General features: G+C 38.9%; 1 protein-coding gene across 1 annotated transcript in view; it reads right to left on the bottom strand.

Moving 5' to 3' along the window:
* The window catches only part of IPCEF1 (interaction protein for cytohesin exchange factors 1), a 37563-nt gene extending 29215 nt beyond the window's left edge, over positions 1-8348 (bottom strand). The window contains exons 1-3 of the mRNA XM_031049871.2: positions 8339-8348; positions 7406-7522; positions 6573-6742 (exon numbers count right to left, since the gene is read on the bottom strand). Coding sequence (XP_030905731.1) covers positions 6573-6742; positions 7406-7522; positions 8339-8348 — 297 coding nt within the window. The remainder of the gene's footprint in view (positions 1-6572; positions 6743-7405; positions 7523-8338) is intronic.
* Between the last annotated feature and the right edge of the window lie 6310 nt (positions 8349-14658).

The following is a 14658-nucleotide window of genomic DNA, read 5'->3' as shown; positions in this document are numbered from 1 at the left end:
TCATTTGTAACAAAAAAGTGCTTATTTATTTGCTATTCTGGGGTTTTAACTTTCTCTGACTATATTTGTGTGTGTCAGACTTGTTTAGAGCCTGGCTTGGTGAGCTTCTGTTTCCATTCCACAGGCTGGAAGTTAGTGAGAGTAAACTCACTGAGATAAAACAACAGTTAACTAAAGAAACAAAAGAGATTAGTTTTTTTTAGAAGTCTTTTTTTTTCTCTTTACATGTATATTTCAACCAATTACACCTTAAGCTAGTATTTCCATCCCAGATCCATAGTTACAGCAAGTATATACAGATAAACGGATGAGTAGGGTTGAATAAACGAGGAGTCCTATTCAGGGGCTTCATTGTACTAAAGACAGAGAATTCACTGTCCTTTATTTCTCTACCAAAAAGTGTGGTCACTCACTAGACCAGATGCAGCAAGAACACTGATATTCCTGTTTGAGCCCCAAGACCAGCCTAAGAACACCAGAGACAACACAAAAAGAGTTCATGAGGTATCAAAGCCATTATTACATACATTGCTGGATGAGAAATGTATTCAATGATACTTTTTTCTCTGCAGTATGAATCAATAAACACAGTTTTAAAAAAGCAGAGATCCAGAAGACCTCATGTGAAGGAATATACTGAGGTACCTTCTCACCCATACACTAATAAATCCATGGCCTGACCCATCAGGTGGGTGAGTGGGTTGACTAGGTTTTTGAAGGGGCTTGCCTTACATGTTACAAATGCAATCACAGCTCAGTAGCCATTGGTCTAGCTTGTATCCCACTAAGAGCTTAGGGTGCTGCACAAGCACTCAGCAGCCGTTGGTCTAGCTTATATCCCACTAAGAGCTTAAGGTGTTGCACAAGCACTCATGAGGTGATTAAGTCTATGCAATGACATTAGATGACACTGTCTTTACTGTCAATGTATACAAATGTTTGAGCATTCAGATTTTATTTTGGACTAATGAATTATCAGGACCCTGTAAAGCCAGCGTGGGGATACTCATCAGGGGTGCATCTACCCATGCGGAGATGGAACTCCACATGTTGGGACTGAAACACTAACATACACAACGACTATCTAAATTAGAGGATTACTGTCTAAGTTGTTAATGAAAATAGGTCTGTAGGCTTTGATTTCAGTAATTTACATTTACCAGGCTTACTACAGAGAAATCTCCAGACTTCTTATGCAGTATTTGACATGTTCCAGTTGGTAAAAGATTATGTTTTCACATATGCATACTCTCTCAAGACATTCAGACATTCGGATTGTGTATTAATTCTGTCTGTGATTTCACATTTGTTCATTTATAAGTTTAATGCTTGTTTCATTTTATGTATGAGTGAAAAGAAGGTTAATGGTGTGATATTTTTTAATGCACTATTGGTATATATCTCAAATATGTCACCAATATAACAAAAAAAAGGGGTTTGATGGGTATGTAGCTCCATAATTATCAGAAAAGGGGAAGGAAAAAAAGAAAACAAGTCATAACAATAAAACACTATAAGCATTATTACAGTCAGCATGTAGAGTTCCAAATAAACACTAGGAACACAACATATGGAAGTCATCCTTTCAGTCATTCTTGGAATGAAAATGACATTTTAAAACATTAAAAGTCTATAGAAGTCTTAAATGTTTTCTTTTGTCCAAAATACTGTCTTTAATACCACTTTAATCATGCTACTATTTAACTCACACTTTTCACTCAAACTTCCTTCTGATTTTATAGCAATGCTGTAAAATAGTCCTAAAAACCTCAGATTAAAAGGACCTTGACCTGTTCCTTATTTAATCAGGATGTTTAAAAGAATAGGCTGTTATCTCTTGTGGGTTTTATGCAGGTTAGCCCAACACATAAATCTTCACTTTTTGCTAAGCCCAATTGCTATTGTTGTAGGGAAACAATTTCAACAGTCTCTGAAAATGCTTGAAGCAAAAAGAAAGTAGCCACTCTTTCACAGAAAAAAGCTTTTCACTTAAAAAGATTTCATATATTTCTGGAATATAATGCATGAATCCACTGAAAGAGGCCAATATAATTTTTAAGCTTGCCTCAATACATTGTCTGAATGTTGTGGCTTTAGGAGATTTAGTAAATAATTTAATAGACCTTTTTCAATATTTAAATTGAATGCAATGGTGCAGAAAGATTTTTTTTGAAAAATTATGCTGCAAAGTGAAAGTATCTAGTTATTGTGGAATAGCTCCAATCTGTGATTCAGGGCACTCCTCATGGCTCTCCATCACCGTGTTTCAGCACTGCCCCCAGAAAACCCCATGGATGTTGGAGAAGCAGATCAGTCCTCAAGCCTTTTTAGTCTTTTTCTCTCTGCCAAGTACACTGGTGACGCAGTCTATAGAACTGTGAATAATCTGCGTCAGATATTGGACCAGAGGTCCCTAAAGCCCTTGGCATAATCAGCCGACATCAATGACTTTTTCTCATCCGCATACGCAGCTACTGTAACTCAAAGGAGAAGATTTCTGCTTTAAAAGACTGCAATTATACAGCTCTTAGTAAAGCTGTTGGAGTGAGGACCAATTTAAATGCAGTGAAAAGGGAAAAAAAACCCAAAGGTAAATAGTGACAGTAGATCACAGCCTGCAACCCTTTGATTTTTATATTTATATTTCTTTTCAGTTGAATCCCCATGACAACCATCATTAACACATCCTGCAAAACTGTATTTCAACTCTATCTGAAAAACCAGCTGAGCTGTCCTGAAGGCCCACAAGACAGAGATAGTCTTCTGACTCTTTTCAGCCAACAATATCCAACACAGTTGCAACAAGCTCAGGGAGCCAGGAGCCTGGGATTACACATGACAATCTTCCCCTGCCACTCCTTTTCCTATGCAGGAGAACTGATTCCCTATAGGGTTTCAGTACAAGAAGGAAAACTGCCAAAGGGGCGGACCAGACACTGTCCTCTAAACATTTGTCTTCAAGGCAGCTGCCTACTCAATAGAAGAAACCAAATGCTAATGAAGAGTGGTTGTCCAAAGAGTCTAGTATTCCTGAATGTACCCAGAAAGCCTACTGCTCAGATCCATTTTTTTGACATTTTCCATGTTTCCATTGCAAAACCATCCCTTCTGTGATCCTTCCTAGTCCAAACAGCTCACCGTTCCCACACTGGGGGCACCTCCATGCTGCAAACAAAACTTTACCTGCCTCATCTGATATCCATGTTTTATACCAAGAGCAAGCTTACATGGGAAAAAGTTTCAGGGCAGTCTACCCAAGCCTGCTGAGACTACAAGGGCCCTAAAATCACCATTCACGGTACCTCAGCTAGCTGTTTGAAAGCTAACCTGGATTTGCCTGTGTGCTCTGGTTTGCCTTCGCTGAAGAAGCTTGACTCTTGATGTGTCTGCTCTGCTATTGCTGACCCTTCTCAGCATTTTATTATTTTTTCTTTTTTGAGCTGTGGCTTTCACAACACATCTTATGTTAAATTCAAGGCAACACCATCTGCATATATCACCACAAGTGTCCTACATTTCCTCCCCTAGCCTGCCTCATGTGAAAGACCCAGAACCAGAGCAGCTTGAAGGCAAATTATATCAGTGACAGAAACATCCAGAGCTTTGGGAATGCCTGAATACGCCTCATAGAGAACATGATGTCAGCTGAGGTTACCAACCCAAATCCAAGACAATGCAGGTTCCTGTACAAATTCCACCCACTGCCTATTTTCTCCATCTCTGTTAGAAAAAAGGTCCAGCACCCTGTTGCTATGCTACAGTTGTCAGTGTCTGGCTGACTGCAGTTTCCACACAGCCACAAAAAAACATGCTTGTTTCTCGCAAGAATGAAATTAGTCAGGCAGACCTATGGGCAGCCAGTGTGCCCTGGTGCCTTTGACCTCAGCACTGCTCCTCCACCATCACCTTTTGCTTCAGTCTGTGTAAGAGGGCCCATCATGAGAACCGTCAGGCACATGAGGAGCAGGACTTCTCCTTTTTTCACGTAACTATGAACTTAGGATTGTCATCTTGAATGCCCTGTTGGGACAGAGAATTCACTGAAGGCAATGGAAGTAGGCAGTATTAAAGCCAGATAGTAAAAAGAAATATCAAGCAAGTTATTATGTCACTGCTATTTCTGGTTCATCAATAAAAACATGAAAATGTGAAAATACAACAGGTCTAATTCATCTTGGATATGAGACTGAGCGTGGCTGTGGTCTCATCAGTTTAAGCAAGCAGATCTTAGCACAGGACACCTCCCCTCCTTCCCACACCTCACCATCACTGACATTCTGCAAACAATGCCTGAATCTACACTTTTGCAGAGGCTGCACTTCAGGTTGTCCAAGAAAACCTTGCGGTTTTAACATAAAACAGCGTGTGAGAGTCAGCAGAAGTTGAAAGCAAAGGAGATGCTACCAGCTAGCAAGTTTACAAGAACTGTGATAGGTGAGAAGGGCTGATATAAGCCAGCAGAATTTTGAAGCCATATGACCTCTTTAGAGCATATGAAATAAATGGAAATGAGGTTGCCACCCATTCTTCAGCCTTGTTCATTTTGGGGCAGTCAGTGGCAGCCAGAAAGCAGGCATGAACTAAAAGGACAAGTTCACATAAATAATAAATCCTGTATAGAAGCACTGGAATCAGCATGCCCATAGTTTTCTGGACCCTGAGTGCAGATTTCAGCCGGGTCAGTGGAACTACAGGAAGTGGAGGACTTTGCATCTCTTTCAATACGCTTGTCTTCCCAGAAGGCAAACTTTGCATAGTCTTGCCTTGTTTTATTGCCCCTCATCTTGTTTATTCCTCAGAATAATTCCTTTCTGACACTTCTCATGTCTAAAAGTCATGTCAGCTATATAGCTCACCTTTCTTTACACTGCTTGGACAGAAGTATGTTATTAATGCTACTAAGTTTATCTGCCAAGCCATGCGTCTTTTCTCTTTCTCACATGAATGTATTTGACTTGGTCTTCAAAGGAAGCTACAGCAGACTATCACACCAAAGAAACAACAGCCCAAGACCAGCAGAGCTGTTTTCAGTTTTCCTCCCAAAAAGGATAACTAATCCATCTTTAAATGCTAGTCGAAGTTTTCATACTGTTTATAAAAAAGCAACACTATACCCACAACTGGAGGGAGAATGTGAAACACTCTTTTCACGAGTGAAGTTTTGTTTAGAGCTTGGGGATTTTATTTTTTTTAATGTTTTAAACCATTTTATTTGTTCCCTGAAACAGCAAGCTTTTTCATGAGGATTACTGCAACAGAAATAAGTGGGAAAAAATACGAAGAATTTATAAGGGCTTCTTTAATTTTTCATCCTTTGCTGGGCCTGGGACATGCTGATTTCCAGAGCAGCCCATCTGTATTTAGAGAACCTGTTGCCCATCCACAGTTCCACACTGAAGCTGCTGAGTTTCAACCTATGCTGTTGCTGGTGTCCTCTAATCCTCTGCACACACCAGTTCTGGGCTCTGTCAGTCCATCATTTGAATGTGATGGGAGGTTTTTAGAGGTAACAGTGCAAGACGGCAAGGTAAAGAGAAAAATTATGCCCAAATCTTCATAGGATGGGCAAGACACCCTCTGCCCCATCAAGGTGAGCTGTAGCAAACAGGTTGGATTAAAGCCAGCTGATCTCTACAACTCCCTGCTGCTTTGCATTCAGCCATAACCTTTCATTAAAGGGGTTACTCTGGATTTCTCATTACCTCTTTCCCCCATCACCCCTTCTCAGCTTTTAATTCCCAGTTTTTTCAATTGATTACAAAAACTAAAACCTTGCTGTTCTTCATCTCAGATTATTTCCCACTGGCACAGAAAGTAGAGTAGGCTACTTGGGCTTGATCAGCAGGAAAGAAATACTATCTATACCAGATGTCCTAAGGGAAGCTTATCTGAATAGAAAGCTGGACCTTGAATTCAAAACAATGTCATCCAGCAGATTTGACTTTCGGCATCAACTCATCAAAGCAAAAAAATCAGCAGAACATGGTAACATTTAATTACACTGCTCTGGATGAAACATCAGCAAGACCAGTAGTAAAAACATCACCAGCTGACACTGCTCATATCTGCAACCCTACCGATATGCACTGGGCAGAGGGAGAACAAAAAAAAAAGGAAGAAAAAAAAAGCAGTAAACAAATAAACAGATTAATTTCAGTGTTGAAGGATATTGAGAGAAACACAGGAGAGAGACTTCTCAAAATTAACTAATTAGCAGTGAAAAAGTGTTCCTGTTTTGAGTCTTGACAGCAAATGTCTGCAAACTGCCAAACCCCAGAAAAACCTTTCCCAAATTCAAATGCCACCAGTGACTGCGAAGAGCAGCTTTAAAGGGCAGAACAGACAGCAAGTTAACATTTTACAAGTACTTGCTGAACTAAACACATAGTTTTCGCGTGTTTCACATTCACATAGACACTTCCCAGATTACAAGAAATGTCAGGACTGAGAAATAAACCCAGTCATCTGTACATTTCCCGGGTGCATCTGAGTTGTGATCCCTGCTTCCCTTCTTTTGGTCCCAGCAAGATCTGTTTGTCCAGCACCCAGAGCTGGATGAACTGTGTACTCACCAGCTGACTGCTGTACCAATACAGTGATGACTCCTTCAGTACACACCAGAACTTTTTCCATTTGTTGCCAATGAAAGCTCCTTTTTCCTTCTTTTTGTAGAGCCACCCTTGACAATCGGCTTGCCCCAGCTCTTTACACGATATCCTCCGTCGGCTCATTATAAAGAACCCTGTGCCATTAAAAATACAGTGTTCTGCTTGTTTAAAAGTGTATCACCAGGAAAGATGCCAGTTAAAGATATTGACCTTACTTAGCGAGTAATCTCAGCAAGCCACCCAAGCATATGTTAAAATACACTTAGAAATCGTTCAGTTTTATAATGGCTGTGACAGTAACACACATTCATTTGAAAGGCATTCTGATGTGCAGAAGCAAAATAGTAAGCTACAGATAAAGCAGATACTAATTAATGCTAAATAGCAATACAGGAATTTTTGTAAATTACAAATATATCCTTTGATCCTTTTAAGAGAAGCATGCATGTATTTGCTTTCACACAGCTGCACTGAAAAGAATACATCTATTAAGTCAGCTAGAGAAAACTATTATGCCAAGTACATGAAAACCGCTAGTGTGTGTGTATGTGCAGGCAGCTGATTCTACCACGCTGATTTTCAGCTTTGATTCAATTAACATACCACAAGGATTTAGTCCAAAGGAGCAACCCGTTGTCATTTTTCTCAGAATCAGTGCAAGAATCAGTGGAGTTACAAAGCAGCCTTCCACAAGCTGAGTAGCAGTATAAAATCCTCACCCTCCCAAAAATAAGACATATTAAGAAAATAACAAAAGAGAAACCCAGGAGAGAAAAGAAAAAACAATCTCTCATTACCTTGACTTTTCTTTTTTGTCTTCTGACGCAAAGGAACCTGTAAGAAATGCAGGAAGGAAAGAAAAGAGGAAATTTCAGATTGTGTTGCAACATTTGTGTAGAAAGGGGAGGGGGAAGCTAGAGAAGGACGTTGTGGTGATGCTGGTGGTATATGCAGGATGGAAACGCATAACCCACTCACTGCTGAAGGGATGTTAGCAGCTGAAGCATAAAATGTGTTAATTGAATTTGATGTATATATAGTTGAGCAAGAGCAAACGTAACTATTACATGTGTCTGTCTACTAGTGCTTCCGGTTTCACACACATAGGCAGCTTCTACTTTGCTATATGTTTGCCTGAATTGTATTCTGTGTTTAGAAGTTAAAAAATAGATGTCAGGACTCCAGCATTTTAATGATTCATTACACTCCACGAGGGGGATTTACAAACATGGGAATATTAAAGGTATACACCAGGAGCCTGATTGTCATTTATCTCATTCTTAGATATTCTGAAAAAAAAAAAATATTTTTCCTTTTTTTTTTTATTTAGTGCAGAGAATCTATTTCCCCCATGTAAGACTTTCAGAATGTTTCTTAAAAAAAAAAAAGAGAGAAAAATCACACAAACCTGGCAGATTATCCAAATTGTAAAACATACATATGCCAGAAGTTTGCCATTCCACACATGAGTTTTAATCACTGCAAAAATAACACAATTTTATTATATTTACTTATTTGCAGTCTATGTATTGCATCCCACATAAAAGCATAGAAAATAAAACTAATAGAGAAGACCAGAGACCAAAAAAGAGGTCATTAAAAATACAAGGTCTGACTTCTGGAGTAAATTCTCCTCAGACAGGCTGGTTGTTCATGTAATTGTGAACAAATCACTTGACTTCTCTTTGCTTCAACCTTTCCGTCTTTAGCACAGGAACAAAAGCATTCACCTTTTTCCATTTTTAGTGAGGTTATGAAGCTTCCAGAGGACAAATGCTGGATAAGTGTACGTTTGATAATGTATAATTTAATATGCAGCCACAACGTTGCTATGCAAAGCTGGTAGCTACCTGATCCGCTGCGGAGCTAAGCTGTGAACATCCCTAATGCAGCCTCTCTGCCTAGCCAGACAGCTTTTCAGGAAAACAAAACCACATTTCATATAATTATTGAAGGATCTGGTGGCTCTTCTCAAGGCACATTAGAGGTGAGTAAAGCTACACTATCTGGAAACAGAAGAGACCACTGCCACCAGGATTTACAAGAGCTAGAACTTTCTTTAAGCAGTGATCTTTGCAGCATGCATCACAGAGTGCAGAACTGCGGATCACAGTTGTGTGCTTATCTGTGCCTATTTGAGATGACCTGAACTACACACTTGTGGGAGGCTTTACCAGGAATGAATAATCCCAGACTCCTGCTTAATCATCACATATTCTTTTTTCCTTTTCTCCTTCTCCTGCTTTCCTTATTTTTTCCTTAATTTTACCACTGCCTCTCTCTGACTATTCTCCATGACAACAGACAAAGAAAAGCAATGAGAAAACACATCAGCTGTATTAGAGACTCTGCTATTTCCCCATCCTATATGGTCCACCCTTCATGTCTTCATTCCAAAGAAAGTAATGTCCTATTTAGGACAAACAGAAAAAATGTATGGCCTCAGCAAATCAACGGGTCACATAGTCACACTAATTACTTTCCTTTAAAACTACTCAAGTGATATTAAGAAAACAAATATTAATCAGCTCTCCTTGCACAAAAACTGTGTAGTGGGGCAATGTCATATCTTTGCCATGATACTGAAGTGGGATCGTTTTATCTTTGACCAACATAAAGTTGTACAACAAGAATAGCAATACTGAGACAGGATGTGGCTCTCTGTCAACAACCAAGGAAGTAAATATTTCCACTAACTTTATTGATGATCTAAATTAAAATAACACAGTCTATGCCTCATCTGTCAAGAAACGGTTAATATTCATATTATGTAAATTAACTGTTAGGGCCCACTTTACATACAAACTGAGGAAAAAACCGAATGCCTGGTAAAAGCAAAAAGAATTTTTAAAATGTGCATTTATTATTCAACAATAATGATGGTAACCCTGCTGCAAGTTGACATCCTTCATATTTTATGGGAAGAGTTGGGAAAATAATGGTGGAAGGAAGGGCATTTTCTCCAGCCAGCATTGTGTCTAGTTTGCTTCGATAAAATCAGTGATAAATCTGTAATAATATTATTGCTGAGTGAGCTTTTGTGAATTAGGATACATTTTTGGTTGTCTTTCCCAGTATTCCTGAAAGTTGAAGTAAATTTTCAATAATTAATCCTAAACCTGGAATTCAGCAACTTTTAAATGATTTGTTTTGTGGTGTTTAGAAACCCAGCATCATCTTTTAAAAAACAAAATACCTGGTTTGCTCCACACAAGAAACATTTAATCCCAGACTGTAGCAATGAAATCCAATGTTATTCACAGAATTGCCTTCCCAAATTTTGTTGATTTATAAACAAAAAAATGCAACCTCTTTCTCCAAAGCACCAGTGTTTGAAGTCAGATATTTTATGAAATAAAAAAACAGTTTTCAGTAAAATCTGTTTTCATCTTAAACCAATAGAAAACCTATACTGAAACGAATCCACGGCAAAATTCATAAAATGCCTTACCAGCAAGACTGAACTCAGCTTTCCACAAGAATATAACACAATATGGAGAGTCAACAATCTCTCATTTCAGTGACCTTGGGGTGAACACTAAGAGGTACTTTTGAGTTTCACTCTTAATAGAGACATTAATGCCAGTGCAGAACAAAGAGAAAACAATGGAAGGCGGAGTTATTACCAGTACACCAAAGATACTGTCCAGGGTTGTAACAGCAGTTTCAGATGTGAATGTATGGTAACTGTGAGACCTAGTCACTGGAATAGTCTGAAACTGAACCAGATGTCATGATTCTGCTATGCTTCTGACAATGGTAGGAGGTTCTCTATAAAGCTCAATTTCCTGATAACAAATTATTTATTTCATTATCACAGGTTCAACAAAAAACTAACAAGCAAACAAAAATTGGATCTATTTCTAGTTCTTGTTGTTACTAGGGAATATCCTAGAGCAATAATCCCCAGAAAGCTTTGAAATAAGTGCAAAATGTTACAGCTATTTGCATCTTTAGAAGAGTTGTAATTTTTTGCAAGGCTAGCAATACAGGGTAGGTTTTGATCTTTTTTGGTAGGTTTTGGTTTACTCAGCTTGAGAGGTGAACAAGATGGAATGGTGATCCTGCAGGACAGTGCAGGCTTCAAGCTTGCTATCCATCACCCTTCCTTGTGGCAAATACGCTCATGAGCCAGTTGCAAAGGGAACTGTACAACCAAGTGTTGTTCACAGCCACACCTGTGCCAGGTGGGCTCTGCTGATGAGCAAAAATGTTCCAGAAAAGTGACAACTTCAGTGAGAGACCTCTGTTGGTTTAGAGTTCCGATTTTTCCACAGAATCACAGTATGGTTGAGCTTGGAAAGGACTTCAGAAGACCATTCTAGTTCAACTCCCCAACTCAAGGTAGGACACTTACAGCCAGACCATGTCCAGACAAATTTTGACCATCTCCAAGGATAAAGATTCTACAACCACTCTGGGCAACCTGTGCAGTGCTCAGTCACTCTCACAGTAAAAAAGTATTTCCTGATGTTCAGAAGCAACTTCATTTGAACATTTTTGTGTTTCAGTTTGTGCTCATTGTTTTTGGTCCTGCCACTGGGCATCACTGAAAAGAGCCTGGCTCCATCATCTTTGCACCCCTCCTTCTGGTATTTGCATGTATTAATAAGATCATAGAATGGTGAGGGTTGGCAAGAACCTGAAGACAATCTAGTTCCAAGCCCTCTGCCATAGGCAGGGATGCCTCACACTGAGCATGTCACCCATTTAATTCTTAAAGCAGAACTGGGGCAGCCTGTAGTGATTTCACCCCTTGGCCTGGCCTATGAGGAAGATCTTGTTTGGACATTGATACTGTCCTCTACGATTACAAGGATGCCACCCCAACATACCACCTCTTCAGCTGATCAGTAACCCTGGCTTAACTTCAGTTATACTTACAAGAGCATTGCCATCAGTTTCCATGAATGGTTTCAAAGCTTAATGGGAAAGCTGTAAAAAGAGAAAGTATTGTTTACTTAAGCTCTGCTTTATGGTTTCATATAATGAAAGTCTTGGCAGTGGAGTAAAAAAAAAATGTGTTAATACCCTTTGACTTGCCAATTTCTACCCTCCCCTCTCCACCCACCCCCTCATAAAAAGGACCTTTACCAAAGACAATGCTATGTGAACTGATCTTACTGATTTAGAAGTCAACCAGCAATAAGGAACACTGACACAAATCCATCCAAGCTTTTCTATGAAATAAACAAAATAAAGCTCACGGATGTGATTTGAGTTTGCGTTATGGCTGGCTGGGGTTTGTTTTGGGTTTGGTTTTGGTTTTTTTTTTAAGGAATGCATCAATATGTAAAATAGGGGCTCAGTTGGGTTTTGGTGTGGGGTTTTTTTGGTTCATGTTATTTGGGGTTATTTTACTTCTGAAGAAGTCTAGATTTTTATTTCCGCTTTGGCTGAGTAATTCCCAGTATTTTCTGGGAATTCTAATCAGGGTAAGATCTCATACTGGACTACCCATTTTATAATGAATTGTAATTTTCTGTTCCAGATAGAAAAATCTGTGCAGTACAGAAGCAGACAGTAGTGTTTATTTTCAAAGATACACAAAGTTAGTAGTTATCTATTTAGGTGACAGTTTAGGTGATTTCATTTGATATACAAACAGTAGTCAACTCCCTGTGTGATTGTCCTTTGCCTGGTAGAATGGACATGTGACAAAAGAATCAGTGCAGTGTACAAGATAAACATGCCAACTTTTTAGTGCAGCCAAGTTCCTAGAAAACTCACCCCTTTGCATATGAAAGAATCATTGAGTGAAATGGGAGAGGATACAAAACTCTGCTGAAGTGAGCAAGAAAGGATTTACAGAAATAGAGCCACACTTCTGAAGAATTTCTAGCAAGAAGATTTTCCTGTTACTAAAACAAGTAATTTTAAGATATGTGCTATTTCTCATACATATTTGTTTTTGTTTGAAAATAAAATCTTAAAACAGAAAATAAAAACCCACCTACTGGCTTCCAGCAATTTCAAACCAAAAATAGAAAGGCAAGCAAATACATATTTTTCTGGCTCCCAACTGTTTCTGTTGAAAAAATAGAAAGAAGCACTTTCTATAAGTGCCTCAAACTGAACTAACATCATGATGAGGAGAGATGTTATGGCAAATAATTTCAAGGATGTTTAGAAATCATAGCTTGTATAAACAAGAAGAGGAAACACCTTTAGTTACACAAGAAAATTAACATCAAGGCTAAAATACTGAGCCAGAAATCAAGGGAATAACAGACCAAATTACAGCAATTATTATGACACATGGCCTTTTTCCTGTCATTTCTTGTGTGCTTTGGGTTTGGGGAAGGTGTGGTGTAATTATACAAACTGCAGAGATTTGAATCAGCCACGGTACCAGGAGCAGGAGAAGCATTAGTTAACTGACAAGGAAAAGTTTTTGCCTTAGTGCTTTGTGCCAAAGGAGTTGAAGTGGATTTCAGCAGAACCTTCTCAGTGACTTTAACTCAAACTTTTGGTTAGTTTTAAGAAACTAGATAAGAGACCTTTGAGCTATCATCCTATTTCCAAAAGCAGCATTGACCTATCTTGTTCTAGTTAAGAGTATAATTTATTATTTCCTATGTAAAGAAAGATATATATAAAAAAAAGCCAAAATCACAGGTTCTGCAGATATAACTTGCATACACATAACTGGAGTTTATTTCCTCTAAATACAACCTGAGTGAGATTAGTTATACTGAGAAATAGCATTAGGACTTTTATGTCTGCTCAAATGTACTCAAACTATGGAAAGCCAACATTTCAGAAAGGTATACCTGTTTCTCTCTGCATTGCAGTAAAAGAAATGTTTCTTTTCAATTTTCTGCAGGAGTACTGTGGGAAAACCATCTATCCTTTCTAAACAGATATGAATTAGAAGGAGCTGAATAAATACGACCACTCAACTAGAGCTAATCTATACCCTCCTTACCAGGTGGTACAGCATGAATGTGCAGGGACTGTCTCTGGGAGCCATAGCTTTCACACACCCCCCATGCCCCCACAGTAACCTCTTCCCAGAAGCTGTAGTTAGCATCCCCTGCTGAGCTCTGCCCCTCACATGCCCTCTGTGCAATGGTAGGTGGTCATACATGACAGCCCAGGAGCATGCCCAGCACTGGCAGGTCTGCTGGCAGAATTCCTTTCCCAGCAAACAAAAGCTACACCTGAGCTCAGGAGCTTGGCAAGCCAGTGAGAGGTTAGAAGGACACAAAGCTTAAGTCCATACGACAAGGAGTGCGTCCCAGTTCCCAACTGGAAGAGCTGCAGCATGAGAAGACTTGGCTCAGACCACCTCATTTCATAGCACTCAGGGCACCCATGTGCATATCCTTGTCCTGACTAAAATGGACATTGAATTTGAAGATGACTGCCACCCAAAGATGCACCCTAAACACCAAGGTGAGGATGGGGAATTCCACCCCTCTTCCTAAGCATCTCCATTTCCAATAAGATAAGATCTAGGAACAGAAAGAGAATGAAAATCTCCAGCCTACAGATTAAGGTACCCATGTGGCAAATTATGCACCAGGATTGCAGCCTGCTTCAATGGATAGTCAATTCACTCAAACTGGGAAGTGGAAAAAAAACAAAGACAGAAAATAAAACATAGTGAAACCTCTCCCACCTCAAATGTCTTTTCTAAAGGACAAAACAAACTTGAATCACTTCTTCGAGAACACAAAGTAATGGATCTACTGGATAATAGCAAAGGGGATGGATTTACGTTATATGTTTGTAAACCATACCTAAATTTCTTTGGCTTTTCTTAGAGGTGCTTGAAACATTTAATATCAGCCTGAACTGAATACAATATGTCAAAAGTGGTTTCAACTACAAGATTTCTAATTCAAATTTTTTAATATCTTTTTAATTTTGATTCAACAACTGAACTTATAAATATTAGTTTGAATAGCTTTATTAATCCCAATTCACTCTGCTTTCAAGAAGAGTAATAAACAAGTAGGTACATGAGTAATAGCTGATGCAACAAATGAGGAAACACAGCAAGTCACTTATCAGAAATATCTTGCAATCATTTCCATTTGACTAC

The sequence above is a fragment of the Melopsittacus undulatus genome, chromosome 3, assembly GCF_012275295.1.
Source record: "Melopsittacus undulatus isolate bMelUnd1 chromosome 3, bMelUnd1.mat.Z, whole genome shotgun sequence".
In the NCBI taxonomy this organism is placed as follows: domain Eukaryota; kingdom Metazoa; phylum Chordata; class Aves; order Psittaciformes; family Psittaculidae; genus Melopsittacus; species Melopsittacus undulatus.
This window is presented reverse-complemented; position numbering and strand designations above follow the sequence as displayed.